Below are 26,174 nucleotides of genomic sequence, written 5' to 3'. Positions count from 1 at the left end.
CCAGTGATCCATAACTGGTTCAACAAAGGCCATGGTTTGTGCTATCCTGCCTGTGGGAAGCGCAAATAAAAGATCCCTTGCTGCCAATCGGAAGAGTAGCCCATGTAGTGGCGACAGCGGGTTTCCTCTCAAAATATGTGTGGTCCTTAACCATGTCTGACGCCATATAACCGTAAATAAAATGTGTTGAGTGCGTCGTTAAATAAAACACTTCTTTCTTTTTTCTAGCTATAGTACTGCAACTTTAGTCTAATTTGAGCTATAAAATTATTTTAAAAAACAACAAAATATAAAATACTCGAATACTGAAAGGTAACACAATCTGTAGCAAAAATAAATAAATAATAATAATAATAATAAAAAGCCTTTACTGATACAGTTTCATACGAATCAAAAACAAAAAATGTGACGCTCTAGCGTTAGCATGTTTCTGTCTTCCGTATTTGGTTACTACATGCAGGGTTGTGGTCTTGATTTTGGTTTCCGTTAGTTATTAGATTCGTTCTGCACATCTTCAGCTTTCCTCTTTATTTTCCTGTCAGTAAATATATATGATTTATTCCTAATGTTACATGACAGAAACACAAATATTTCTTTTAGTGTTATGATAACAAAATTATCAAAGATTATTATCGAAATGACCGAAATAAATAGAGGATAATAAAGTATTAAGTAGTTATCAACACTTTGTCCTTAGCAAATGACGAAGACAATTTATTTCACGAGTGTCACAACCTTGGTAACAACTAGTACATGTATGTTAAAACATCTTACAAACAGTATTGCTATGACTTTCACTTTCACAAATATTTTTCAAAAAGAAAAGTTATATTTATTGCTGGAGCACTTTTTTCAGCATAGTAATAATGTCTACAGTCATGAATAACAAAGGGGAAAATACTCGCAGAAAACCCCCCAAACCTAGTTGTTACAAAATAGCCAAATTGCCAGTGGTATGTGACCGCATCAAGTTACAAATGCCATCTCTTTAGCCAACAATTCGTGTTGCTATTAAGACACCCCCCCCCCCCCCCCCCCCCACACACACACACAAAACAATACAAATCCTCCTCAAAACCCACACAAACTAATTAAAACTAAAATTTAGCTGATTTTTTAAATTTCTTTATATATAATGGAGGGAATCGTTAATTACAGAATAATAGATCGTCGACTACGCAGAATGAAGGTTATGTGTTTGGTAATCGGTGCGTGTACGGAGGGACTCGGTAATTACAGACACGGTCTGGTTACAGTCAAACGATAGGTAGTAATTAAATAGCAATAACCATTGACGTTGTTTATTTTTGCTCTAAAAATGTGGATCGTGTTATATTAATTTAAACGTTTCATTTTTATATATAATTGGAGCTATTCAGCATTCAGTATTTTAATTTGTTAATTACGTTCTGCCAATTTTCAAGTGAGCTGTTGTCTTTAGTTATTTATTTATATTTAAAACTTAAAGAAAATGAGCTGGAAAATGCCGCCAGCTAGAGGTGGGATGAACTGTCATTTATATTTTAATCCGCCTTTCAAAAGGCATTTCAAAATTTTCAAAGTTTGGGATGGGGGTAGTGCACCAAAGGTTTATTACAAAATTAAATGAAATCATCCAGCTGCAATGCCGTTTCCGTTTTGAGGTGTGCTATACGAACATCTGAAACTCGAACTATTTCGACGCCCCTTTCAAATTAGAGTTATCAATGTTTGACTCCACATATAATTATATATAATTTAATTACCTCTTATAAAGTATCCATGCAGTAGGAATAGCAAGAGCCAGAGCAACAGCGATCAGAATTCCCGCTATAACACCTGCACTTAAGGCAGACATGCGTTCTGGATCATCTAAAATATATAACACTATCAATAAACACAGCAATACTATTCACTGCTATAATGCTTCCACCTAAACCACCAATGTCTGCACAAATCAGAGGGACGTTTTGACTGCTACCACAAGTGCCGTCTGTAGATATACTGTAATTTTGCTGATTTTAAAATTACTTCTGAAACCTTGGCATTTTCTTATACCCTTATGTCTGGTGACTTGGACAAAGCATGTTAACGAATCAAACTGGGTCTCCCAAGACCCTTTTTGACCACGCCCATTTTTCTCTGGCTGGCCAGAATTTCCGGGGTAGGCCAAACTAAAATACTAATAACTTCACTTCAAATGGACCAATTTTCACAAAATGTTCGTATTGTATTGCCCTATCATCTGATATATTCCACTGATAGATGACATCATCGATGACGTCATCGGAGGTTAAAAAGTCACGTCCCTTTGGCGAAAGTGAAAATCTAGCATCCCGTTTACTAAAGTGTCAAAAATATGCAAATATAAACTGCCAATGAGGTAAAAGATGTTATAGATCTCCACCTTTGAAACATCCGAAAATAAAAACAGGCTATCATTGTATTGTTAATCTATTCTTTCATTGGTGAGATGTTACAAATTACTGGTTAGAACTAAAATGACCTAAATTGAGTAAAATACAAAATTCCTGTTTTCCACAACCATGCCAGTCCACTCTTACTAACAAAGTACTAATCCTTTCTTGATAATTAATATAGAATTTTCCAAGTATTTTTTATGGCACAAGTACCAATTCATCAATTTGGGATTTTGTTGACCATGCTTTCCATATTTCCAATCAGCTTTGTTACAGTTCAACAAATATCAGTGGATCAAAATGATGACAGTTTGACTCAGAAACCGTTTATCTATGTTTCAGGTATTTTCATTAGACACGTATAATGGAATGGAGAAAAAGATGAAAGCTTGATGATGTGGACCAGGAGAAGAGAATTTGTATTATTCACACAAAAGAGACTAAATCGGACGACTTTACGTTCATCAAGAAGACAAAACATCTGGTGAAACATTTCAATCATATCCTGGCTGTAAAGAAGCGAAGACTGTCACAGACACTGGAATCACCATATCGTATGGATGATGTTTGTGTACAGATTCCTGAAATTTGTGCAGACAGCCATGGGTATCATCGTTCATGCTACACACGATTTACTGCACATTTTCAACGTCTGAAAGAGGTAACACAAGAACAGCCATCAACAAGCTACACGAGGGAGACAAGAAGATCATCTATTGACAAAGACATGACTCTTTTCAATCCTGACTGTATTTTCTGCTGTAAAGAGGGAAGAAAGAAACTAAAAGTTGGAGGAGTGTGGACAACTGAGTATGCGAAAGACTTTGAACGTTGAGGTGGTGAAACTTGTTAAGTCGGCCGAGACAAGGGGGTTACTTTGAACTCCTTGGGCGTATTTCTAGATTTGATCTATTTGCATGTGAAGCCAAGTACCATCCATCATGTCGTAGAAATTATATCAGTTGTCCAGATAAGTGGAGATCAAAAGATGAAGAAAATATCGAGCAACAAGCTGCCATGGAAAACGCACAGAGGGAACAGTTTGAAAAGGTGTGTCAGGTGATCAATGATGACGTTGTGCTTGGCCGCAGCGTTTTCATACTGAGTGACTTGCGTGCTATTTACATTTTTCATCTCAATGAAACACCCTTTTAAAATCCTAGCTATCGTGGTGCAAAGCTTAGGATTAAATTAAAAAGATGCAAGAAGTACCAAGGACTTCTAGGTTTCTGTCCTATCCGGGATGATGGTAGATTTAGTTCTTACTTAGTCTTTATAACTACTAAACATTTTGGAAATTCATTAAGAAACTTAATGATATATAATACACAGAGTAAATTCTATATTTCAGCATGTAAATCCTTTTTTTAACAATTAAACAAAACTAGTCAATTGTTAGATAATAACTACAAGTTAACTGTTTCTTTCTTCTGTCATTTATGTAGAATCGAATGCAAACATGGATTTCCAAATGTATCCAATTTGTGCAGAAATTAAACATATACTGATGGAAAGAAATACGGGAACACATCAAATTGTAGACCAATTTTAATTCACAACTACCATAGTAATGTCTGTATTTCATACCAAGTTGTAATGTGGGATCGAATGTCTGTAGTGTTGAATGTGCTGCCTATATGTTCCCAGTCAACTTCTGACAATGTGAATTGATTTTTGATGCAGTCATTATTTCTTGTTGCTATCTATGCGATCCTTTATTTCTTTCCATCAGTATAGTAATGAATTTGCAGTGGAAACATCACTTGGATGTCTTTGATATATAAGAGAGTAGTTTTGTCACTATGCATGCAACTGCAATGAGACCTGCATGCAGGTCTAAGATTAAACAGTTTCTGACAAGTATTTAGTAAAATACTTACAGGAGATTTCCAGTGTATAGTTTTTACTTATAGATCTTGCTACAGCAGAGTTGGTCACAGTACAGTTGTAGACATTCCCGTCCTGATTCCTGCTGAGGTCTGTCAGATTTAACAGAGGACTTGTTGTGATATGATTATCACCCAGTGCCCAGACATAGTCACATGGTGGGTTACAGTCAGCAGTGCAGTCCACAGTCATATCGTGACCCTCTTCGACAAATATAGTAGAATTGAATTTAATACTGCCTGGATCTGGGCCATCTGACAAAACAGAAAATTAAAAACTAGCTTATTAACCTTCTGACTACTGCAGGCGAGATATCTCGCCCGACGTATACAGTATATTCCCCAGTTCATATTTCTCGCCGTTTTACAAACGGCACTCACTGGAAACGAAAATATAATACGGAAAACTGATTACTCGACAGCATGGTAGCTTTTTGTCTATGAGCTGAGACTCCAAATTTGACCAATTGGTACCATCTGAGGGCACGAAACATAACTATACCTTTTTGATAGGTGTATGTATCTGGATCTGAAAACAGCATGATGGACTTTTCTGCAGAGTAGCTTAAGGTCAGAACATGAATTTTAGTAGAGTATTATTCTAAAATTTTAATTACGTTTCTCTATATTAACTGTTTGTCAATATATAGATAGTTTTTATCACACAAACTGAAATGCACTTGTCAACATTCACCAGGATTTTATTTTGAACTATTCCCAGCTAATTAAGGCATTGCAACATCATTGTAATCCAAGACGGCCGCCAATATCGTAATTTATAACAAAGAAATCACAATTTATCGCATTTTACATCATTTGGGAAGATATTTTTATGTTATTGAATTAATTTTATGGGCTATGGAAGTCATTTATAACAACCTCTTACTAAATGGCATATTGCGTCATCATTTCAATCCAAGATGGTCTTAAAATGGCCGCCAACAGTAAGAAGTGGCCATATTTTACATTCTACATATATTCCCCAATGAATAATTTAAACTTCAAATAAAGGTGTTTTATTATATGGAAACATTTCAGTTCTAGTAATCACTTTGTAATACAGATACATTTTATCACTGCGTGAATCCAATATTCCAAAATAGTTGTAAAAACAAAGAAATGATCACTGCATTTGTTAAGTATCACCTAAAACAATAATTTTGAAAGCAACTGCTACGTTGTAAGGGTAAAACAATCCTTTTTCCAAAAACATCTACATATAAGTTGCTTGACATGGATCAAATAGTTAACAATGTCAACATTGCTGTGATAAATGGGCATATTCACGCAAGACACCAGTTACTAGTGTTTATACGAAGGGTGGCCGAACAGTTCTGGTATTAATTACAAATGATGTATTGTACACTCATAACATATTGCATGTATTAAATACAATATGTTTTATGCTCATATGCTGCATTCGAACCAAATACATAATCTTGTCGCATATCTCTACAGTCATCAAAGTGACGAGATATTCTCTGTTGATAAAAGATGGACAAAACTGGCTTCACGTATCTTCAACTGAAAGGACCAATTCCATCAGCTATCCATGCGGTATTGGTACCAACGTTAAGGGGTGATGATCCTTCCTTTATCAAAGTTAACAGTTAGGAGGTGGGCAGCAGAGTTCAAGAGCAGAAGAGGGCGTCGAGAATGATCCAAGACCAGGACAATCATCAACTGACACTACCAAAGAAAATGTTGCTACAATACAAGGATGATCGACGACTCACCACACATCACATAGCCATTACAGTAGACATTTCTGGTGAGAAAATTAAAGAATAAATTGGGTACAACAAAAGTTTCAGAACGCACCTGTTGCTTTCATGGCTGCTCTGTATGACTGTGTCTTTGAACTTATTAATCAGCCTCCGAATTCACCAGATTTTGGCACCGCCAGATTTCTATCTCTTTCCAAACTAGCAGAAAAAATTAGTAAGCATTATGCAAATGATATTATTTCTGTTGTAGATGACCTCTTAATTCACTGGAAGGAAGCCTGCAACACTAGTGTAATCTAGGTAGCAGTGTATAGACCGCGGTGGGTATTATGTTGAAAAAATAATAACAACTGATTCTGTCAGCGTAATTCATCATAGTTAGGCTCAGAACATTTCACCCTTATAGTTTTATCATTCTCATTTTCTATCTAATATAATTGATATATACTTTACCCTTGCATTTTGTTGACCAAGACAATTTATCTAACAAAATGCATAATCGTGTGACGCCAACATTTCTCACCATAATATGGCAATTACTAGTATGTACTAGTATGCTTCAGCTATACCTGGAAATGATCGGCCATAACCAAACGAACTTAGTGGCTAAGTATTAACATGATTAAAAGGATTGCAGCGATAGTGTTAGCATTCGTACCACGACAGATACATTTTTCATTGAAAATTTGGTATTGTTTTATTGAAAGGTACACCGAATTAGTTGCATAATTTTAGAGATGCTTCTTCTGATTGCTGTCCAAATTATAGAGCTACTAGCAAGAACTGCAATGGGCAATGAGTAAACAGCAATGAAAAGGGTTGCTTCTCATTTGATGACCCCTGCCCTTCCAGGCTGTAATACTGCCGCTATAATATAAAGTGTTAAAAAACTAAGAGTTACCAAAATTTTGCCTGAAGCATTTAGATGTTAGATGATGATATGGATATGTCACCAGAAAGGCTACATTTAGATGGTACAGACGTTGATTGGTGAAAAGACGAAGGTTTAATCACTTCCACCAGTAACTATTCCACATGGAGTGAAACCATGCACCCTCTGAAATCGTCCGATTCAATGCAGCTGTTAAAACATATTTCGCTGACTGGGTAATGTTGGTGTTCAAGGTGATGTAGTTTAAATGTCTGTGCATTGTTAGGCCACCTAAGATTGGCTGATGTATATTCAAAATCAATAATTGTTGCTAGGCAGCAACCCTTTTGTTGATATTTGATGTGGCAACCCCTTTTGGTAATACTATACGTATAACGGAATAACCAGATACATACACTAGAAATTATAATGTTACGGCGAGAAAACATGATATATGACGAGTTTGACGAGATAAATTGTCCTGGCCATTCAAATCTAGTAAATCTAGTGAATTATCAAGAGACAGAAAATGGGAATGATAAAAACTGATTACACAGTCTTTATCAAAACATCAGTTATTGATTACGACTTTGGTTGGCATTATAGACTTGGTCTATATGATGTAACATTTCTTCTAGATAGTTTCAAAATAGACTGGTGCCACCTTGAGACATAGAGGTCAGCAAAGGAATTGTTATTTTAGATGACATTTTAGATAACTTTACTTGTAGACATAAATGCATTTTTAATGGATTGAACACCCTCAAAACTAACCAACTGGATTGAAACTGATTATTTCAAGTGATGCATATAACACATTTCTTTGTTTTTGCAGCCATCTTGAATTATGGAAACGAAAAAAAAATTAGTAGAAAGTTAATGCAAGAATTGAATTTCTTGTCCCCTGTAAACCCCTGTATTTGAAGTAACAGTTATTGTTTGGGGTAAAATAGAATGTAAGATATAGTCACGTCTTACTCCTAACGACCATTTTCTGGGCCATCTTGGATTGAAAAGATGATGCAATATCTCAGTTAGCATCTGTTGTAAATTAATTCCTTGGCGAATAAAAAAACCTCAATTCCTAATTTCACAATCTTGCTATAGTTGATGTAAAATTGATAAATTTCAATGTTCTTGTTCTGACTACTATAGTGGTGGCCATCATGGATGTAATAACGTTGCAATGTCTTGATTAGCTCGGTGTAATTCAATACGAGTCCTCTGACACCTAAAACATCACCATGAACATCAACAGTTTTCTCATTATTGATAAAGTATTGGAGATGCTTCTAGTTCTGTTTTGACAGCCATTTTGGATGCCCTTTTGAATATTTAGAAATTCTCAAAGATACCAAATTACACCTTTCGGATCCTTAATCAACACTTACGACATATGCAAAAACACAAAGACCATTGTGGGTACCGACCTATAAGGTTTATAAGTGTTTTAGTAAACACTAAAACACGGATTTCTCATATTTTTCAACCACTTAAATGATAAATGTAACAAGTGTGTTAACTAGGTAAAGCTACCCTATTGAAGACTATCATGCATTTTTGTTTTGTCCTAGGGTGTACTAAAATTATTATAGCAGTTTTGTTTGGTGTCCTCAGATGGTACCAATTTTTGGTCTGGCTCTTGGACCAATTGGTTTTTGGTTTTCGGCAAGTATTTCCACTTGGCAACAATGGCGGCACGTCGCGGTTATTTTCAGGGATCAATAGCTGATTGTGACAGCTAATTTGGTAATAACTTTAATCATTTTACCAACAATGAATGAATGAATGAATGAATGTTTAACGACACCCCAGCACGAAAAATACATCGGCTATTGGGTGTCAAACTATGGTAATGCAAATAAAGTGATGATCAACATCAATATAAAAATTCAAGATTTAAATAAAAGCACAGTGTTAAAGGACTGTGCAAAAATAAAAATATCACAGATAGATAAAATTAAAATTTACAATAAAAGTCAGTATCACGTAGAAACTGTAATATAAGTTCTGGATGGAATCGAAATGATTCCATCACATTTCTCTGACCAAATATATCTTTTCGAGTTTCTTTAAGATGCTTACACTCCACCGAAATGTTGCGCACCGTCAGAGTACACTGACAGTGCTCACACTGAGGTGGAGGATCTTTCTTTAAGATAAATGAATGGGTCAAATACGTATGACCGATGCGAGCATGACACAAGACTATTTCATCCTTCTTGCACTGTCTATAGGAGGACTGTCACTCTCAAGAGTGGCTTGATAGAATGAAGCTTGTTCGCAATCGCACCGTCCCAATCATGTTGCCAAGTCGAAAAGATAAATTCGTTGATATTATGTTTAGAATCAGTATAAAGTACGCCAACCCTAGCATGAGGCAAATACAAAGCAGACTTGGCAGCAGAATCTGCCTTTTTATTACCCCTGATGCCAACATGGCTGGGCACCCAACAAAATACAATATCTTTATTGGTAATGGATAAAAAGACACACTTTCGTATCATCATCCCAATTAAGAGATGTTCCAGCTTCGTATTACGTAAAGCTTGGAGACACGAAAGTGAGTCCGGTAAAAATAATAAATTTGGATGCACTAGAATCCTTGATTTCTTCTAAGGCTTTAATGACTGCCCAAACTTCAGCACTAATTCAATTCCATTTTTTTCATAACTATATGAACAGCAGAGCATAAAATTTGGCATGAACGATTTTGTCGTTAGTCTGTCGATTATGCAAAACCAATATCAAAATAAACGACGGATCGTTTGCGCAAAAACTGTAAATTAATCATTCATCAGAAAATCTTTTCTTTTCTTAAAGTATCACTGGTTTGTTTTGTTGGGGTTTTTTGTTGGTTTTTTGGGGTGTTTTGAAGACAATTAGCTTACATTGCTGGTGTAAGTAAGATACAATGTATCCGTTTCAAATCAGCATAGCAGTCGATACAAAGTTGGCACCGCGGTGATTTAAATTCGGCGCAGTCTTTAGATAAAAGTTTGTTTCGTTTAACGACACCACTGGAGCACATCGATTAATTAATCATCGGATACTGGATGTCAAACATTTGGTAATTACGACTCATTAGAAGAAACCCGCTACATGGTTTTTGGGGGTGGGTTTTTTTTCTAATGCAGCAAGGGATCTTTTACATGCACTTTCCCACAGACAGGAAAATACTAGTGCAGGGTGCACATTAGTCAATACGTTCCTTAATATGCAGGGCGGGTTGTTTCCCTCTATTTAACAACTTTAACACGGAGGGGAAATGTTTTTATGTTGTTGAAAAATTTATTTTGTTAATAATGATGCAAGTACTTCAATCTAGATTTAGTGAGTACGGTAGGTTATACATTTTTTGTTTGTATGTCAATTTGTTGCATTATTTCGGTTGAGACACGGTTGAAACATGGTGCCACAAGTTTTGAATACCAGCTATATATATCGGGTATGTAACAATATTCGGATGTAGAAAGAACACGTTTTTACGTCCCTTCGGACTAGGAAAACACAAACCACGGCCTTTGTCCAGTTGTGGTGACCGGTTGAAATGAGAAAAAATCCAATGAGCTAAATGGATCTACCGATGTGGTTCATTCCTGCGACGCAAGCATCTCGAACGAGCACAAAACCGACTGAGCTAAATGCCGCCCCCTCAGTCTTTAAAAGTTTCGAAAACGTTAGTTACATAGTTGCACGTTCTCTTTGATCATTTCGCTATGTGCACAAAGTCGTATGCTGTTCGAAAATTAAAGGGACTGTCCTGAGTTTCAGTCATAGTAAGAGTTCCATCCCCCACCCTCAAACAAAATAAACATGTATCCTACTTTTTCTTTATTTTTTAAACAATGTCTTACCTTAAACATGTTTTAACTGTAAAACACTACAGTATAAAAACATTCGGGATTTCCCATGGAAAATCCCTGACCTAGCACTAGCGTAGGAACACTTAATAGACGATGGTTTGTATACATTTATACATGCATTTATATAGATGTATGTGTGTGTGTGTGTGTGCAGACACCCCCCCCCCCCCACACACACACACACACACACCACCACCACCACCACAACCACAACCACCACTCGCCCCTTTGGCACCTTCCTACGCCCGTGCCTAGATGTACGTCATATGTGCTTGATGGTAATGTTCTAACCAGCTTTTGTTCCATTGTTCAACGTGTCCAGCTATTTCCTTCACGACCACAGTTTGCTTTTGTTATAAAATGCTACCTGCTTTGTAGTTTCTTAGAATATTATATTATATACCGATGCAATTTAATGACACTGATAAAAACAAAGAATGTTTTAAAAATCATAGACGGGTGTCATGAACATCTCTCCCACGGCTATTCCAAGCCAACTGAAATAAGTCAATCGATTCTCCGCAGACATCGACACTTGTATAGCTGAATCAGTTCTGTTAAAAGTAAACACAATGACATTCTAGCGACTGTACCTAGTGTAGGACAAAATTACTGTTAATATTAACTCTGTGTCTGTCAAAGCATGCCAATACATAACCTCATCTGGCTCACACGAAGGTACCTGTGAAACTACCGTAAGACTGAGTAAGTTTAAAACCCATATTGCTTGTGACAAGAGCATGTACCATGCACTACGAACATGCACCGCGGTGTGCGAGATCTCGTGCCACTCTCGCAGGAAAATCGTGTTCTCGTTACTTTGAATAGCATTTCACAGAATTTTTAATTTCCAACGAATCGAAACTGACGTTAATAAATTTTGGTTAATTACATATTATGGAGGTTTTAAAATGTTTGATAAACAGATCTATATTATATTTGTTTACGCCTAAATTGAAATTGGTTAAATATTAAACAAATAATAATAATAAATCTTCCCCAAAAGAGGTCAAACACGATTTTGACACGAGTCGATTTTTGTGGGTTGGTCGGGTTAGGACAAACAAACCTAATTTTTATATTCGCTTGGTAGCTTTTAAGTTAGTCCTAGAACACAAAAAATATATATATTTGCTTATTTCTGATAGGAGAAAAGCTACGTTCTCGGTTGAATATTGTTGCCCATTAACCTTTTCGTTTGTATCTCAACTATTGAAGAAAACATCGTTTGTGCAAACACACAAAAAACACACGAACGACATATTAGTTCTCTGAAAACTTCAAATTGTATGCCCTAAACAGTATAAATGAGTTAGCCTTATCAGGCGTTGTGATCTATTACCTGACAAAAGTGCCGGGTTTCTGCCTGATTGTAAAATGGGTGTGGCGCCATACCCAAAACATATTGAATTTTTTTATTTTTTTTTAAGCTAACATTTTGACAAAAATAATTACTCTTATCATTACTGTATGATTTTTTTAACCCTAACCCTCAACTTAACCCATTTTCGTTCTGGGGGAGGCCCACCATACCTCCTGTTGACTGTGGTATTCAGTTCCATAACGCCATACCCAAAAAGTTCTGGCAGAAAGACTGAAGTGGACTGTTTCTAATTAATAATAAATTAAATAGGCAAAGGAGTTTTGATCGGATTGGTACGTCTTCAAAGATGTCCGTTAAACGAGTGTTTTCCGATTTGTATAGCAAATGTTAAGTAGGCCTACCAGTCATATATTTCATATATTAAAAGCTTGCATGGACGCTATCGTTCACGTGACATTATTTACTTTTCTGGTATTACTAAACGGGTCTTTCTATCAGCTACATAAGGTAACTAGTGGCAATCAATATACAAAATTATTTTATGTGTGCTGTTTGTTAAGTGTAACGTTCGTTATTTTTCACACTCGCCAGATTGAAATTACGTGCGCTGTACGAGCGCAATCGCACTCGCGCATCTTAAAGGACAAGGTCTGCATATATTATCAGTCAACTGAAATATTGTCAAAACGTTTTGGGGATTTTACAAACATTACATTTTGGACATTCTGAAATAATACGATGTAACGAATGTGCGAAATTTCAGTCGCCAAGCGGGCGACTGATGATATGGTTTTGAATCGTCCAACGTTGTTTTCACTCGCCAATTTAAATCGATTGTGGCCCAAACTTGAAGCATGTTGGCCATTTTCAAATAAATAAAAAAAACATGGGAAAAAATGCAGTATTAAACTCTGGATTGTGTATTACACAAAATAATTTCTAGAGATATACTATCAAGTTCGTTTCAGACTTGAAACAAAAGTTCAACATTTACATGGAAATTAGTTTCCGGCATAATTCATAATTCAGCTGCAGTATTTTGTAATTCTGAATATTTTCAAATAGTTTTCAAATCGCTGGCATAATTCTACAAGTAAGATTTTCATTGGTTGAATGAAAGGTCTTTTGAACATGAGTTTTAACGCAATGCTGTCAGATCCACAGGTAATAATTTTATTGATCAGTGGAGCTTTTTCATTCATTTCAATTTATTTTCATGCTTATATCAATTAAGGTTCAAACACGCTGCCCTGAGCACACAACCTCAGCTATCTAGGCTGTCTGTCCAGGACAGAGAGTTAGTTGTTAGTTGGTTAGTGGTTAGTGAGAGAGAAGAGGGTGTAGTGGTCTTACACCTACCCATTGAGCCCTTAAGAACTCGCTCTGGGTTGGAGCCAGTACCGGGCTGCGAACCCTGTACCTACCAGCCTGTAGTCCGATGGCTTAACCACTGCACCACCGAGGCCGGTATATCAGCAAAGCTACATGTAACGTCAATTCAAATCGTTTAAAAATGGAAGTTCAATTAACCAGTTAAGAATGTATAACTACACGCTCAGTTCAAAAGCAATGGTACAGTAATTGTGTTGCATTTGGTATTCAGCAATTTGTAAATTACAACATGTCCAATGACGCACTATTAGTTCATAGAGACTTGATAGTTCACCAGAAGAAAAAAAACATTCACCCAGTAAATTTATATTTTTATACACACCAGGGGCCTAATTCACTAAACTCTCGCAACTTTGCGATATCGCAGTGCAATGCTAAAAGACTTGCAAAGAGGATGCTTTGTTGTCTAGCAGAGCCTAAGAGAGCTTTGTGAATTAGGCCCCATATCTCTATAGAAGACAGATCTCGCAGTGCAGTGCTAAAAGACTTGCCAAGAGGATGCTTTGTTGTCTAGCAGAGCCTAAGAGAGCTTTGTGAACTAGGCCCCAGGAGCTCGTTCCACGAAGCGATCTTAGCCCTACAATCACCTTAAGTGCTTACGGTAATTATGCACACTTAAGGTGATCTTAACACTAAAATTGATTCGTGGGTCGGTGGCCTATACTTGTGTTTGTCCTACTCTATATAAATAAAGATAAAAATCTGACTTGAGCCCATCTCCTCCATTAGAGACTGCATGTGCCTCTCAATCGATGCATCATTCCTACGGGCCTGCACACAAAGTTTAAAGTGTCTACAGTGCATATAACATATACAAATAGTCATTACTTACAGTAAACATGAAGAAAAATAGTGTTGCTGACTTTATAAACGTCATTCAGTTCACACCACCAGTTTTCATCATCAATGTCAGCAGCTTTATTGATCACAATAGTATAGTTCTTAGTGACAGAGGTAATGCTGTCTGTTCCAGCTCCACAGGATGCATTGTAGCCCTTGGGAATACCACTGAACATATAGCATGTGGCCATCTTCTGGCGGATTGTCATAACCGAATTAACTTTTCTGTAAAACACTATCCTGTCATTAAGATTAGCTGCCTGTTTAACTGTACAGGTGAACACAAACGTCTGATTCAACTCTACGTAAGTAGAAGATCCAGAAAGATGAATTGATGCACCTGAAACAGAAAATAACTGCAATGAATCCCTCAAAATCAGATATGTGTGTGTGTGTGTGTGTGTGTGTGTGTGTGGGTGGGGGGGGGGGGGGGTTAAGATCCCATGATTTACACATCCCTTTAAACTAAAATTTACCTGTCAAAATTTAACAGTGTTAATAACACTGATAAATTAATACAATGTGTTTAATGTAAATTGTACCCTTGAAAAGTGGACAATCTAAATATCACCTCAAGCAATTGCCTCTTTAGGACAAACAACATGTAAGCAGGGGCGTATGTATGTTTATTATCCGCACAGTTCAAGATATGCAGGGAAATATAACCAGTATGACCCACGTGTGTCATAATGATTTTTTCGTGCACAGCGAATGACGTAATCTTGTGAAGCGATGTCATAACTTAATGCGGCTTCTCCATTGTAAACGCTTATCAAAATGACGTCATTTCGGAAAATGACGTCATTCTGTAGTATCTTTTTAGTTTTGTTTGAAACGTTTTGACATGGTCCTAGCTTGTTATTCATGAAAATAATATTTGGAATAATGTGCATAATAAAGAAATTATTACACTCGCGTGTGAATCATACTGATTTTACGAAACTCGTGTCATGATTCATGTATTACCCTCACTCTCGATCGGGTAATACAATAATCCTGACACTCCTTTCGTAAAATCAGTACGACACACAAGCTCGTATAATAATCTCTATTTATCACATGGGTTTATGACATGGATATCATGGGTAAGTTATTGCGCAAATATCAGGTACGTTCGTTTCTTCAGTTCTAAGACTCATTCCTGACGTGACGCGTTAAATATTACGTAACCACAGGCTCGCCAGAGGGCGTATTCACTGGGATAGTACAAAATGGCTGCGCCCGTTATATATAATACTTTTATATTATAGCTGTCAAATATAATAATATATTTGTTGATAATAACAATAACATATCGTTGAATATGCATACCAGTCCAAAAGCCTTGCGCGAGCATTCCTTTAAAGGAATGATCAGGAAAGGCTTTGGGACTCCCGACTGGTGTGCATATTCAGCAATATTTAATGCACATTTTTGCTTAAAATATTGGTATATTAATTAATAAAATGGTAATCATATGAGTTGACTATACAGTATGGGGCGAATTTGTTTTTTGGCAAGTTGACCTGCTCCCGGAGGATGGGACGAACAATAGTATACCTTGATCTCTGTCAAAATAGTTCAGAGTTCTATTGTGCCGACAACTTTTATATGTCGTTATGTTTTTATTGTTCATAATTTTATACAAAAGTATTATGTTTAAGTTTTAATTTATTAAAGAAAGAAAATGTACCCTTCGTCAAATATATATATCGTAGAGTAATGAATAGTTGCGCACATCAATAGTCGCGCACGTCACATTTTTTTCTAAAGCTCGTGAGCTAGCACGAACCAGTGACGTCACATTTATCAACAATCGATCAAAACAACATTTTCTGGTCCATTAACAAAATATGTCTAACATGTTGATAAGTGATTTACATCATTTGTTTTTCAATCGGTGAAAAGTCAGTTTTCTCTTATATACCAAATATAAGGGCCCAGAAACGGAAATTGCTGAACATGTAAATAGAATGGAGTGCGCGACTATTTGTTTTAAATAGTACGCCAAAAGTCACAGGGGATAACCGCATGCGGGTAACTGTAGTTACTCGCATCCAATATGGCGGAGGACGCACATGAAGAGTATTAATCAATGTGAATTTCCGTATTTGTAAGCATTACATTCACATTTTAATAGAGCGTATCGGCAGTTGCTTTAGTATGAATATATTTTGAATCAATGAACTAAGGATAAGTTATGTCATTCGGCTGATAATGAAATCACAAAGTTAGGCATGATGAAGGTAACTTCGAAGTGGTGATGTAGGTAACTCTCTAGTCAGCTTCTGATGAGATGTAGGTATCTGACAAAAGGGATGCGGGTAACTGCAATGATAAGCGTAACTGTAGGATGAGAGTATCTGCAGTAGTTATCTCTTCATAACTAATGGTCGCCATATGCGTCTAGAAACAATTAGTAAAAAACATTATTTTTATGTTTTTCCCTTCATTTTCTTTTTCAGATTATTACATGTGCTATTTGTGCGATACATCCTCCGCCTGTTGATGAGTGTAGCGCAAAACGTTATGTGGTGTTAAAAGGAGTAAAATAACGTCATGTCGTGGCTACTTCATTTAGCTATTTATCATTAAACTTTGCATTCCTACGCAACACATCTATCAATGAAGTTGCCCCCCTGAGAATCTCACTTTTTTTTTTTTACTCCAGAAAATAGCATAGGCCTACATATCTCAGGGTTTAATTTGTATAGTGTTTCACTAGTGCCCCCCTCCCCAGGATTTTGATCAGGGTACGGCCCTGGACAGTCACTTTTCGCACCCTTGTTTTGGCTTCGTATACAATAAATATCTTAGTTATTTCACTTGAAATCCATATTTCGTAAAAGGTATCATTTTTTTTTAAAAAGAAAGAAAGAAATGTTTTATTTAACGACGCACTCAACACATTTTATTTACGGTTATATGGCGTCAGAGATATGGTTTAGGACCACACAGATTTTGAGAGGAAACCCGCTGTCGCCACTACATGGGCTACTCTTTCCGATTAGCAGCAAGGGATCTTTTAGTTGCACTTCCCACAGGTAGGATAGCACAAACCATGGCCTTTGTTGAACCAGTTATGGATCACTGGTCGGTGCAAGTGGTTTACACCTACCCATTGAGCCTTGCGGAGCACTCACTCAGGGTTTGGAGTCGGTATCTGAATTAAAAGTCCCATGCCTCGACTGGGATCCGAACCCAGTACCTAGCAGCCTGTAGACCGATGGCCTACCCACGACGCCACCGAGGTCAGTATATATAATTTTTAAATTACAAGATTTTCTTCAAAACACATTCAGGTGCATTAGTAATGTTAAAATAAACAAAAAACAATTTCAAAAGCAATTTTGCACTGGTTTCCAGCATTCTTAAAACCGAAACGTCATGTACCCAGTTTATCGTTATTGTAAGGAGATGCAAAGTGACGTCATTGGAATAATGACGGCATTCACATTCAAAATTACAATGCTTCGCCACATTAAAATAAAAACTGGTCTACTAACCTTGACCCCTGTCAGATTACTATCCCTAACTGCGTTATGCTTCAAATTACGTTCACTTTGTTTTCTCGCGCACTGTTCGCGCAATCAACATCCGATTTATTGTCATCGGCATATCATTCATTTACGAGGTTTTTCTTCACAGTTCAGGAACATTTTTATAAACAATAAAGTTGAAAAAAGTAAGTATCTAAATACAAAACTTTACAAACCCCTAAAACCATTAATTTTACTACGTCGTTTTTGTTTATTCCTTAAAATTACCGATATCGGATCCACATGACTCGTAGAAACTGACTTAAAATGGAGAAAGATGAATTAACATTCGGTGCGTGTCACATGACCTCACACGTGCCAGATCAACAAGGCCAAAGAATTTAATGTTTACGATGTTTAAGACCCCTGTTGTTAGAATTTGTTTTCAATTATTATATTCGATCTGCAAAAGGTATGCTACATTTTTGTGCCTCTGTTGTAGTGAATAGTATTCATGATCCATTCATAACAGTTGTAAATAATTTTGAGTATATAAATTTTGTTAATTTAGAAGCAATTCATTAAAAAAAGATTATATTTTACAAACTATGCGCAGGTATGGATGTAATGCCTATCAGTAGGCCTATTGACATCAAGTGTGAGCGATGTGTGTTGGTAAAACGCGGACCGGACCAGAACGCTTAATAAATTGAATTTTTCCTTTAAACAAAAAAAAAGAATAAATTAAGTGTTCGGCAACTGTGCATAATTAAGAAACATATATTTGTTCATGTAGTTGTCTTAAAAATGGAAAATGATGAACTGCACATACGCATTACGATATTTTTTGCAAACGCATGCGCCTGAACGCAGTTAGAAACGTCGCACTTTTTCCTGTTTACTGTAGGGTGTTTCACTTTTGTTTACTAGAATGGATTTGTTTTACATCCAAATTGTTTATCTTTTACGTTAAATGATTATAATCTATTTTGTTTCACGTATCGTAGCTGAAAAATGTAGAATAATATTTCCGTAAATATCGTATTCGTGTTTTTGTTGTTAGGTGAACGCAGTTTGGGACGTCGATGGTATAACAAGCAGACAACGCTGGTTTTCTAGGTCGGTATTTTGTTTTTAAAAATTTCATAATTTTGGACAAAATATTAATTTTAAGTTTTAAAAGATGAAACAAATAAAAATTGCCGTTGGATATATTTTATTTATTGTGTACGAAGCCAAACCCACGGGTCCGAAAACTGACTGTCGTCGACCTTAAGACCGGAGGGACACAGTTAGTGTGGTTCTTACTTAAGAAAAGTATTGCCTTAATGTGCCTCGTGCACTAATATTTTGTGAAGGGGAGTAAGGAAGTTTTGCCCATAATAATAATCTAGCAACAAACAAACCTCGATAAATACGAGCTTGCAGCAAACACACCAACAGAAACAGTATCTGCCCACATGACGAAGTGACGAAGTTTGTGGAACATGCCATCTTCTCAAAAATGTAAATCTGAAGTTCTCCGATTCGGGTTACGCGCGCATCCCAACGCTCCGGAGGTCCTATTCACCGAGCTGAACGAAGGTTTCACTACACAGTTCACTTCGGATGAGAGTTGATTTTATGACAGTTCACTATAGTTCCTAATTGTGTCACAGTGACATATGTTGTGGCTCAGATATTCACTTCTAGGGATTGGGGAAGAATTAAAACAATGTTTTTGTATAATGGTAAGCCTTCTGGCTGTAATTGGCCCTAGCCCGAGTTCTCTGACTGTAAGAGAGCTAGACGGACAAGTGGACATGAATACGCTCTCATTACAGAGACCAAGCTAGGCCTATGTATTTTTTTTGGCAATTCCCGACAACCAAAAAGTTGGCAAAGATTTCCGCTCTAATACCACAACAATCCTATGTTTGACGTGAAATACCTTTACATCGATAATTTTCGAGTTGATTGATTAAAAGAAATTCAGATATTAATCACTAATACACACACTATAGAAAGAAACCCTACAGCACCCACATTTGCACTTCTCACAGGCAGGATAGGACAAACCATGGCCTTTGTTGAACCAGTTATGGATCACTGGTCGGTGCAAGTGGTTTACACCTACCCATTGAGCCTTGCGGAGCACTCACTCAGGGTTTGGAGTCGGTATCTGGATTAAAAATCCCATGCCTGGACTGGGATCCGAACCCAGTACCTGCCAGCCTGTAGACCGATGGCCTAACCACGACGCCACCGAGGCCGGTGAAACCTGAAACAAGTCCAAAACCTAAAGAAGACGGTCAACCTCCAAAAACGAACCACTACCGGAAACAGACGAAACGTCGCCGATGATGTACAGACATTAATGAACACGATGAATGATCACGAGTTCATACCAGAACAAAATCGTTCAAAAGAAAGGGAAGCCGCCAATGGTTGTTCTGTACACAGAACAGCAGATAAAGGACGTCCAAAACTGCTGTTCATCCCAGAGGCGGATCTAGGAGGGGGTGGGGGGCAGGGGCCCGGGCCCCCCTAAATTTTGCGACAGTTATAATTTTATTATATATTAATTTAAAAAAAAATTACGATCCCCCCTCCAAGCCTCCCCCAAAGTTCCCTTGTCATTCCGCCTCATGTCACCACCCCCGCCGCCACCCCCAAATGGAATTTCTGGATCCGCCACTGCATCCGATAGCGATGTAACGTCAGTACTCGGTGTGGACCGTACGTTTAACGTTGGAGCATGTTAACTCTTATTGTTTTCAAAAACACTCACTTATTACGTATATCATCGCAAGACAGCCTGATGATAACAATGCTGGGTCCACTTTACCTACACTGGGATGAAGAATGTTCGACATATCAACGATTTTTCTCCCAAACGAGGACGAAACTCGACGCTGACATCGACACCGAGATCGGCTTTGGTGACTTAGTGATAGGGTCCGCTGAGGAGAAAGCGTTGTTGAAAGCTATAAATCAGTGATTTCCTAGTGCCACACAACTTCTGTGTTATCGACACCTGGGAGAAAATGTCAGAAGACATCTAACTCATAAAGTAGGAGTAAACGACAACATAAAAAATGAAATTGTAAACGCAATATTTGGAAACAAAATGGAATGATGCAGAGGACATACTAATTTGAAAAACGTGTTTTGGAACTGAAAAGGGAATTATTAGACACGGCACTCGATTTCATCAGCTATTTTAATAACCTCACACGGAGATTAAGTATGTGTTCGATCCAACTAGAGAAAAAGAAGCAGTGTCCATTAACTGGACCAGTAACAATTGCGAATCGCTAAATAATATCATCACGCTTTCAACAAAATGGAAAATTCTTATGTTCTTACGCCACCGAGGCCGTTTTCCATAATTAGTAGCAAGGGATCTTTTTATATGCACCATCCCACAGGCAGGATAGCACATACCACGGCCTTTTGTTATACCAGTCGTTGTGCACTGGGTGGAACGAGAAATAGTCCAATGGGCCCACCGACGGGGATCGATTCCAAACCGACCGCGCATCCAGCGAACGCTGTACCACTGGACTACGTCCAACACCCTACCCACCCTTATCCTCCCCCACTCTACTCTCAGACGTTCAAACTTTATTTCGATTCACTATATTTTCCAACAGTTATTTACAGTGACAAGATGACAACAGGAGTTCTTCATAGAATATATACAGACATAATTCAAAATAGTAATATACACATTTTAAAAAGGAGACACATGGTGACAGAACATTTAAATAAAGCAGATAAATGTTATAAGTCAGTACTTTTAAAAGTATAAAATGATATTGAAGATGTTTATGCTTTACTAAATTTACTTGTAATTTCAGAGATTAATTTTGACAATTTACGGAGAGTACTTATTCTATTACAATTAAACAGTTCTTTGAATTTGAGAGTGCTAGGTTTTTTTTATAATAATATGGCTTTATAAACCTTTTGCGTGTATTCATAAAATAATTACATTTAAATAAGTAGTGATATTCATCTCCAATATCATTTTCTTCGCACAATGCACATAATCTGTTTTCGACTGGGATGCTATTCCAGCGTCCTGTTTCTATGGGTAAATAATGATTACATGTTCTGAATTTCAGAAGGTTGGTTCACAATTTTTCAGGTAATTTAATAAAGAATTTTTACAAATTTAAAGTTTGTTTAAAAATAGAATATGTTTTTCCTTTGGATGTAGACTCGATGTTGTTATGCCGTGTTTGTAGGTACTGGTCTAGTTGCCTTCGTTTAACATGCTCAATTAGTATTTTTACGGATGGGAAATTTTTCAACATATAAATATCAGTCATGCCTAGGTTATTTAACAGGTGTATTAAATGTTCTAGCCAATTATAACTGTTCCCGTTTGCAATAAAGTCTTTTATCATATAATTAAGAATTAAATTAGAGATTTTTGTAGATTTACATTTAACTATACGTGCCCAGAATCCTATAATTCTTTGATCTCTAACTAGTTTTAGTGGCGTTCTACCAAGTTCCCCATATAATATAAAAATAGGCGTACCCATTTTTACTGGCAATAATCGTCTAAGAAAATGTATATGAATGTTTTCTATTATGTCCACATTTTCGTATCCCCAGATTTGGGAGGACCATTGAATCAAATAATTTAAGCTTGCAATCAATTGGCAAATTGTTATCCTTGGCTTTAGATAAAACAAAATATATTGCTTTAGTTGCACGCTGAATTAAACACTGTTTTGTTATTTTAAATTTGTTTTGTTTAGTGAACGTTAAACCTAAATATTTGTATTCTTTAACATTTTGAAGAGACTTATCTCCGAGAGTAAACTTTTTCTTATAGTCATTTGCGTTTCCATTAAATATTATTATTTTAGTTTTTTCACTGTTTACTTTAAGTTTCCATTTTTTGCAGTATTCCAAAAAGACATTTAGATTTTTTTGCAAATCGTAAGCATTGGTTGCTAGTAGTGCAGTATCGTCGGCATATAGGAGACAAAGTAAGTGGATACCGATGTCAAGAAAGCAATCGTGGTCATCTATAGCGGTGGCTACCCCTGAGCAGTTAGAATTTATTAAGTGGTTTTCTAAGTCATTTAAATAAAGTGAAAATAGGACAGGTGATAAATGTTCACCTTGGCGGACTCGGGTATTGCAAGAAAATAATTGTGAGCATTCGTTATTTAAACTGATACAGGATTTTATACCTTGATACATTTTTTTGATAATTCTAAGGAATTTGCCATTTATGTTATAGTTTAATAATTTTTGCCAAAGGAAGCTTCTTGATATCGTATCAAATGCCTTTTGGAAATCAATAAACGCACAGAATAATTTCTTTTTTCTTCTTTTTAAAATTTCGATTAAAGAATATATATTAAACAGATGGTCGGTTGTGGAGTAGCCTTTTCGAAAGGCAGTCTGGGCTTCAGTTAAGATATTATTTTCTTCAAGGTAGTCATTTAGTCGCTTATTTAGGATCGTTGTAAATAGTTTTGAGCTGCAGCATCATAAGGTTATTGGTCTATAATTTTCTGGCATAGAACGGCTTCCTTTATTTTTAAAGATTGGCTTAATCATTCCTATCAGCCATTCATTTGGGCAAATACTGTTATCTAGCATAACATTGAATAGTTTTGTGTATATTGGCAACATTTTGTCCGCAGTAGATTTAATGTACTCATTTGTAATATTATCAATTCCGGAAGCTTTTCCATTTGTAAGTTGTTTTATTGCATTTTTAACTTCTCTTTCTTCAATCGGTTTATCTAGAGCGTCATTATCTAATTCGAAAGTTTCAAAATCTGTATCTTGATTTATATCATTATCCATAGAATCTCCTTCATTTACTTTTTCAAAAAAGTTGCTAAGTTCGTTTAGTGATGGGAAATTATTATTCACAGTTATTGGTTTTAATAATTTACAAAAAGATTTCGGGTCATTTAATTTCAGATCGCGCATTTGTTTTTCTGCTTTGTATTTATGAGCTGCATTTTCTTTAAATAAACATTTCTTATATGATCTGCTTGCGTTAATTAATCAATGTTTGTTTTCTGCACTTTTATATACTGAATATGTTTTCTTTGCCGCGTGGTAACCGGCCTCGGTGGCGTCGTGGTAGGCCATCGGTCTACAGGCTGGTAGGTACTGGGTTCGGATCCCAGTCGAGGCATGGGATTTTTAATCCAGATACCGACTCCAAACCCTGAGTGAGTGCTCCGCAAGGCTCAATGGGTAGGTGTAAACCACTTGCACCGACCAGTGATCCATAACTGGTTCAATAAAGGCCATGGTTTGTGCTATCCTGCCTGTGGGAAGCGCAAATAAAAGATCCCTTGCTGCTAATCGGAAGAGTAGCCCATGTAGTGGCGACAGCGGGTTTCCTCTCAAAATCTGTGTGGTCCTTTACCATATGTCTGACGCCATATAACCGTAAATAAAATGTGTTGAGTGCGTCGTTAAATAAAACATTTCTTTCTTTCTGTTTTTTGCCGCGTGGTATTTTTTTCTAGAGACAAGACACGTGCCAAATAGAGGTCGCTTGGTTTTAAATTTAGTCCGTGCACGAGCACAGTTTGGCACGCGGTCGAATGTTGACGCTGCAGAGTCTATAAATAGATTTTTCATGACCTCAAGCGCTTTGTTGACACGTGTGTGTGCATCGTACGTGTCGTTACACAAAATGCTGGAGATACTATCAAGTGACTTTTGGTCAAACTTATTGACAAACTGCTGTCTTTTGTCAGGTATCCATTTACGGATTTTTATGTTTGTTGAATCTACAGTGTTATGTCTATTTTTATTAATTTCTTCTGTTAATGTGAGAGCTTGATAGTGATATGAATTAATATTGAAGGTCAAAGCGCAGTGTGCATCTGAGAAAAGTGGGTCAAAATTACAGACCTGAAAATTATTTATTATGTTAAAAATCTGGTGGCTACCAATAACATAATCAACAACACTACTGTCTTTGCATGTTAGTTTTCCAATACATTTATCATTACCTATTCTACCATTAACAGGAAACATTTTGTTCAGTATCGCGTCGCAATTCACTACGCAAATTTCAGAGATCGCTACACAATTTTAAAACATTAAACAGCAGTTGCTAATCAAATTTTATTTGTCTAGAAATATCGCTAATCACGATTTAAAAAACAAAATGTTCCCTGATTAACTATGTATAGGTTATGTGTTTTACACAGGTTTAGAAGCTGTGTGCCATGACTATTTATTCTCCCTATATCTTGACTTACTCTATATTTTGGGACATTACATGATTCTAGTTTAGTTATATCATTAAAAAAAATCTATTATGTCATTATCCATGTTATAGGGGAGATCAGCTTCTTCCTCAGGTGTGATATAGTCTGGCAGGCATTTTGTTCTTGCATTAAAATCACCAAGTAACATCAATGGACTTCCTAATTTTGTGTGCTGATTTATTTCATTTTCAATAATAGTAAATGTAATTTCCTTGTAATAAGGGGAATTTATTGAGGGAATATAAAGTATACCAATCAGCAATTTTTCATGTAGGCCTATATTCTCACCTGGGATTTGGAGCCAAGATACAAATTCTGATTTGTGGGTGACATCAATATTGAGACTGGTGACTAACTCATCTTTGATACCAATAGCTATGCCACCAGAGGGACGTAGTTTGTTTTGGCGGTTATTCAGGTAAAAGGTATAACCAGGTAGAAGAATTGAAAGTTTATCCGATTCATCCATTTTGGTCTCAGTAAAGCACAAAATATCATATTTGATGATATGTTCAACAAATTCAGGTATCAATAATTTACTTTTGAGCCCACATACATTTAAACTAAGAAAAGGTATAGATTCCATATTAATTAATTTCTTTTGCTGGTCTGTATTTATTATATTTCTATCTGGTTTAGCGGTATTAGTAGACACATTGTCAATAACATCAATGGGTGGGTTGTCAGTATGTGATACAAAGTTCATATTTGAGAAAGATACATTTGCAGATTTGTTTGGATGGTTGTCATTTAGTATACCAGAGTTATTATTTGGAATATTGTTAATAATATCACAAGCATGGTTGTCAATAGGTGTTACAGAGTTAATAAATGAGGTAAGTACATTTTTGGGAACATCTCTGCAAAAGTGCTCAACATGTATCACATTTTTCATACTTGGAGAAGATATATCATTACTAATAACAGCATCACTAGAAAGGTTATCGGCATGTGGTACACAGTTCATAACTGGGATAATTGCATTTCTAAAAATATCTCTGGGATAATTGTCATTATGTGGTACACAGTTCATAACCGAGGTAAGTACAGTTCTAAAAGTATCATTGGGATGTTTGTCATCATGTGATATACAGTTAACACTTGGAAAAGGTAGGTTGTTACTAGTAATAACATCATCACTGGAATGAGTATCAGTAT

General features: G+C 36.5%; 1 protein-coding gene across 1 annotated transcript; it reads right to left on the bottom strand.

The window, feature by feature from the left end:
- Positions 1 to 248: 248 nt before the first annotated feature.
- LOC121387885 (carcinoembryonic antigen-related cell adhesion molecule 20-like) lies at positions 249 to 19,289 on the bottom strand. Its single transcript, XM_041519119.1, has 5 exons — positions 19,170 to 19,289; positions 14,298 to 14,645; positions 4,280 to 4,540; positions 1,746 to 1,851; positions 249 to 535 (listed from the first exon to the last, which is right to left on the bottom strand). The coding sequence occupies exons 1-5, from the start codon at positions 19,255 to 19,257 to the stop codon at positions 487 to 489; spliced, it is 852 nt and encodes a 283-aa protein (XP_041375053.1). The 5' UTR covers positions 19,258 to 19,289; the 3' UTR covers positions 249 to 486.
- Between the last annotated feature and the right edge of the window lie 6,885 nt (positions 19,290 to 26,174).

This window comes from Gigantopelta aegis, chromosome 13 (assembly GCF_016097555.1).
Source record: "Gigantopelta aegis isolate Gae_Host chromosome 13, Gae_host_genome, whole genome shotgun sequence".
Taxonomy (NCBI): Eukaryota; Metazoa; Mollusca; class Gastropoda; order Neomphalida; family Peltospiridae; genus Gigantopelta; species Gigantopelta aegis.
The sequence above is the reverse complement of the archived record's forward strand: the minus strand, read 5'-3'. Positions and strand labels throughout refer to the sequence as shown.

What these genes read in the sequence shown, in the direction of transcription:
- LOC121387885 (XM_041519119.1), bottom strand. Translation starts at nt 19,257, where the DNA reads ATGGCATGTTCCACAAACTTCGTCACTTCGTCATGTGGGCAGATACTG. An exon ending in GCAAGCTCGTATTTATCGAG is followed by an intron (nt 14,646 to 19,169) that starts GTTTGTTTGTTG and finishes TTTCTGTTTCAG; the next exon opens with GTGCATCAATTCATCTTTCT. An exon ending in TATTTTTCTTCATGTTTACT is followed by an intron (nt 4,541 to 14,297) that starts GTAAGTAATGAC and finishes CTGTTTTGTCAG; the next exon opens with ATGGCCCAGATCCAGGCAGT.